The sequence below is a fragment of the Nilaparvata lugens genome, unplaced genomic scaffold (genome assembly GCF_014356525.2).
Source record: "Nilaparvata lugens isolate BPH unplaced genomic scaffold, ASM1435652v1 scaffold5358, whole genome shotgun sequence".
Taxonomy (NCBI): Eukaryota; Metazoa; Arthropoda; class Insecta; order Hemiptera; family Delphacidae; genus Nilaparvata; species Nilaparvata lugens.
Window position 1 is genome coordinate 9110 of NW_024091211.1, and position 5819 is coordinate 14928.

The following is a 5819-nucleotide window of genomic DNA, read 5'->3' on the forward strand; positions in this document are numbered from 1 at the left end:
CGCCTAATTATTATTTTATTAATGTCTATCTTGACATTCAACTCACTGAGGCCACTGACACCTAATTATTATTTAGTTAATGTCTATCTTGACATTCAACTCACTGAGGCCACTGACGCCTAATTATTATTTTATTAATGTCTATCTTGACATTCAACTCACTGAGGCCACTGACGCCTACTTATTATTTTATTAATGTCTATCTTGACATTCTTCCACTGAGGCCATCGACGCCTATTTATTTATTGGATTTGACAGCTACCCTTGGCTTTACAAGTGATTCATTGAAGGCCACTGTCGCCTATTATTAATGTCTATCTTGACATTCTTTCACTGAGGCTACCGACGCCTACCTATTGTTTAGTTAATGTCTAGCTTGACATTCATTTCACTAAGGCCATCGACGCCTATTTATTTATTGGATTTGACAGCTACCCTTGGCTTTACAAGTGATTCATTGAAGGCCACTGTCGCCTATTATTCGTTCCAATTGATGTCTGTCTTGACATTCAATTCATTGAAGGCCCATGTCGCCTATATTCAACCCGGACTGTCCTCATTGTATTTATTAGCTACCCTTAGCTCTTAAGTGATATTTTTAAGGCCAGTAACGCCTATTAATTGTTAGGTCGAAATCTATTTTTGACATTCAAATCACTGAAGGCCTATGCCGCATATATTTTTATGTATGTTATTTGCTGAGCATTTCTTACAGCTTATTGTCATTTTTTAATCATTATTATTGTACCTTAGTAATAACTTTCATTATTGCACTCAAATTATTCATTTCAGGTATCATTATTAATACCTTTGCATTTATTGCAATATCATTAATACCAATATCATTAATAATTTAATATCATTAATGCCTTTGCATTTATTGTCATACTTCAATGGTCATTAATGTCATTGACCTAATTTCTTTTAAATGTTGTAGTTCTCTACATTATTTCACATGTTGTAATTTTCCCAAGATTTGACTCATTGTTTTTGTATGTGGCCATCTGCCTATTATTATTTAGGATTCAAAGACTTACCTACTTACAATTGCCTTTGTATGTGGCCATCTGCCTATTATTAATTTATTGATCTCAAAACCGACCGAGTAGAATTTTTCTAGTGTCTTGTCCAAATAATTTGTTCCATTTCATCAATTTTCAGAGCCTGTAACAGAACATAGATAAATTGGATGACAATATAATAAATTCACAGATGAATGAATGGAATCACAGTTCACGAATTATCAGACACATCATATGAAAATGGAAATGAGATAATGAATAATGTATAATAGAAATTAATTCATAGATCATCACAATGCATACTTGAAATAATCATGTTTAGTACAAGTTAGAGTTTCTATACTCTTATTAGCTGGGCTCAACCTTTGATGCAGACGGAGAACAGGCCAACGAAATAGCACATCTAGTAAATTAATTGATGAATTGGAGGAAAATGACTGCAATACTTTGTGATAGAAGGAATGAAAAACTTAAGGGCAAAATCTATAAAACAGTCGTGTCGTGCGGCCCGCGTTGACATACGGAGCGGAGGCCTGGGCAGTTAAGAAAGCCCATGAACACAGACTGGAGGTCACTGAAATGAAGATGCTGAGGTGGAGTTGCGGCCTAACTGGAAGGGATGGAATCCCAAATGAAATATAATTAATTATTTTTAACAAGAATGAACAGTTGATATCAGATCAGATATAGGCTTAACGGTATCAGCTATCCTCTATAGAAGGTACAGAATCGGCCCTACTGTTCTCCTATCTTTCTCCACTAGAAAAATAGAAGAACAACGTTGCCAATTCTCTGTCTTTTGAAGAGGATAGCTGATACCAGTACATCTGATATTTATGTATAATTATTGGCAATGTTGTTCTTCTATTTTTCTCCACTACCTTTAGGAACTAACAATAGATATTGACCAAAGTTGGTGGTAAAATTGACCAAGCTATCCTCTTCAGAAGGCAGTGGCAAGGCAGATAATTGGCAACGTTGTTCTCCTACTTTCCTCCACTGCCATTATAACGTGGACCTCACTATAACGTCTCTGTTTTCAAAATTATCAAGGGACTTTATGCCTCCTATTGTGGTCTCAATCCTGCAAATAATATTTCAATATTTCAATGTTATATTTTTAAAGTTGTGTTTCCCAATTTACGAATATCTGTGGGCCAAGATTCTATATTACTCTATAGACCTCACTATAGTACTCATCTATTTCACTATCCATGACCAACTGCTAGTTGATAATTCAATTTTGATCTACTCGTATTTTTGACGTAACTACAGTCCAATTTTTGAATAATAGTTATTAATGTGTGTTAAAAATGGATTTGAAAATCGAAAGCGCTCTAAACGTGGGTAATAGTTTTTAATAACTATTATTCAAAATTTAGACTGTAGTGTCATCAAAATCGAACACTATAGTGCAATTTTTCAATTAGTAGTAGAAGTATTTCGATTCGGATACTACCAGATCATCAAAATAGATATATTACATAAAGTTGGTGATAAAATACTGCCCTGAATTGAGCCACTAACAAACTTGATAGCCAGAAAAGGGTACTGTAGCAACTATTAAGTTGTACGTAAGTAGCTATTAACTTAGTAAGAAGTAAGTATACTTAATTATAACTGAGAATAAGTAACTTAAGTTGTGTGTCCCACCTGTCTGGTTGACTTCCTTTTCTGTGAGCATCAAGATTCAACATTCATGATTCAAGATCCAAATGCGTCCCCTTCTGTGTCTTCACAATCCACATTGAGTCACTGCAAAAACAGACACATATAATTAAAGTTTACAATCTTACTGTAGAGCACTCATATTTAAAGAGCAAATAATTGTCCATTAGCAGGTGTAACCCGTGAACCCTGGCAACTGAAAACTTTACAAAATCTACCTACTGAGATCTTGAACGATTTAAAAAAGGCCTATAACCATCCTCAGTAAATAAAGAATCTATAAGCAACATTTCAAGTTAATCAGTTGAGTAGTTGAGACGTGATGATGCGTCGTTTGTGTATTTCCTATCCCCAACATGTATAAGCCGATTCCTTCCTTTATTATATTATAGATTTATCATTAGAAGTAGGCTATTTATCAAGTTGATGTTTCAACAAACTAAACTGTTATTATTTGCTAGGTTGGGATAAAACTAGGAAAACATGAGCATTAATGAATAAATGGTTTAAATTATAATACATAACCAACTTTCTGGACTTTCCAAATAAGAGAGGCTATTAGGAGTTTATTTCGAGGGGCCGAACGACGTCACTTATCAACTCCTAAAATCTAGCTACTGCATCCAAGGCTATCTTATCGTTGCCGGCCCCAACCTTCAACCCTCAGGGTGAGCCGGGTTGAAAGACTCAAAGACAGCACTCTATATCCAGTGCAGTCGAGTCTCTAGTTCACCTAGTGCTATCCCACTACAAAATGATTCATGTCATCGATTCGACATCATCTGCTGCCAACGTGGACAGCACAAACAAGTGAGGCGAATACAGATATCACCGACCACTAGAAACCTGGTGGTGACTTGTAGCAGTCAGTAGAACGCGCTGACACGCGGTAATAAACCGGTGGAGCCGCCAAGGCAGTAATAAGGGTCCTTATGCCGCAGCCACATGTTGGCCCAATGATGACCACCGCCAGTGTGTCGATGGGTAGTTTGCCAGCGCTGGCCTTCATTGGCCATCGCTCCAATTTTTCTCGAGCGGAGGCCAGCCCCCCACCGTAGGCCAATGAAGGCCAAACCACCCATCCACACTAGTCAACCAATGCCTGTTTTGTCGTTTGTTTTGCTGATTTTTCTGTGTAAATGAGTATCTAATAAATTATCGAATAAAATATTTGTGATATAATGAATAATTTTGATTTATCAAGTGATTGGAAAAACTCTTATAAATTCTGATACAAGCTACATTTTGTCAAGGCGACAAAGTTGAACAGCTGATGTAATAGGACAGAAGAACTGGCTAAATCATTGCCACTCTGGGCGGCACTGGCTAGATTGGCTTTCTTTCAAGATGGCGGATTTTGACGTCACGATTCTAGCCGAGTTTCCATTGTGCATGTATTGTTTGACGCTGGCCTTGATTGGGCACTGGCCACATTGCAGTGTAGATGGCAAGACCAACGCGGGCCAGCGACTGAGGACTAGGCATAACATAGTGATGTTTGCAATTCACTCACCATAGATATTGTTATGCTCGATCAAGCCGCGGCCTTCGCCCAAGATGAAGACGCCACCCTGATGGCCGTTGTAGATCTCGTTGCGGTGGGGTTGCTGTGGGAATGGATGCGGTTGTCGATGAACTGGCCGAGCCCGTACAAGCCACCCGTCTGTCCGTGGTGGATCTCGCAGTGCACCACTGTCACTGTCGGGTTGGCGCCCGAACCCCGCTATCCCATTGTTGTGGATGTCGTTCGCCTCCAACAAACCCTGCAAACAACAAATTACCACATTAACCACACGTCACGTTTATCTATATACTATATATGCAGGACGGAATTTAGGGTTTTAGTATATTCATATATGTTGTACAGTACGCATCCCATAGCTTTGAAACGGCATATAGGCAAGGAAATAATTACGGCGTTGCAAAAACATCAGGCTTTAGAGACCCTAGATCCCTAGATGGAGGAAGCTCCCTACACACAGAGATTCTTCATGAATGAGAGAGCTGCAACGTATCACCAACAATGGAAAGAGCTTGTTGAACGAATGTCAGCTGATAGGCTGTGTTGTGCTAAAAGGACGTAACTCCGAAATGCTCCTTGTATATCTTTTCGGATGCAACAAGTTGCTTTTGAAAAGATGAAAAAGAGCATCTGTTGCTTATGAAAAGATACATTTTCAAAAATGTTGGATGTTTTTGAAAGGGTAGTATTGAAGTCTAGTGGCCCTCCACCGATAAGCAAAAAGCTACAGGACCCGGACTGTACGAGTAGTCATATGAATAGTTGATACAAACACAGAAACTAGTAACACAAAATAATACACATTATAGGCTAACAAGTCAAGGTAATTATTTACATAGGGAGTATATGTTTTCTACACAGTCAGTATATGTGGTACCTACCGTCAATTTATCATGTCATGTTTTAACCGATGATTACTATAATGTCTGGCATTCAAACAATATTATAATGGAATTTCACCAGTTAACATCTCCTCAACCGAATAAAAAGCCTGACCGGTATCAACTTGAATACACTCTCTAGTAAAGTGCTCATGTAGATCGCTTATTAGATCTAATATATTCAAGATATCTTTGAAAAGTAAGAGCCTGCAGCATTAATAAACAGTGAAGAGTCAAATTGCTGTATATTTTTAAAAAATGGCTTGCAGGGATCCATTCTACCCAGATATTAAATTGCCACATCATAACACTGTGTTATTAAAAATATGCTTAATTTCTGCATGTACATAACTGAGTAAGTCACCATAACAATCATATATTTACAATTGTTATATACAATAAAGTAGCATAGATATGATGTTGAATTAATACTTTTATTTCTGAACACAGCAATCATGAGTTCAACTTGTCTTGATTCGAAAAGTTCTGTAGCACTGTAAAAGCACTATTCGAGTCTTTTAATTTCCTCCTAAACAAAGGTTTGCTCTCTATTTCAGTTGTGATATTCATTTATTCATTTACGGTACAAATGAATATTTGTCACTGAAATGAATACAAAATAGTAGGCTATTCGGATAGTTACCTGAAATGCTAGTGCAGTGCAGACGAAGATCTCGCGGTATGATTTCAAAACCGACCGAGTAGAATTTTTCTAGTGTCTTGTCC

At 37.5% G+C, this 5819-nt stretch overlaps 1 protein-coding gene across 1 annotated transcript; it reads right to left on the bottom strand.

Moving 5' to 3' along the window:
- Nucleotides 1-2757: 2757 nt before the first annotated feature.
- On the bottom strand, nt 2758-4453 carry LOC111056600 (the record flags this gene model as incomplete). The annotated part of the gene is made up of 2 exons (XM_039444720.1): nt 2758-2777; nt 4204-4453. Coding segments are annotated over 2 exons (270 nt in total), but the record flags the coding sequence as incomplete, so codon positions are not given.
- Nucleotides 4454-5819: the final 1366 nt, after the last annotated feature.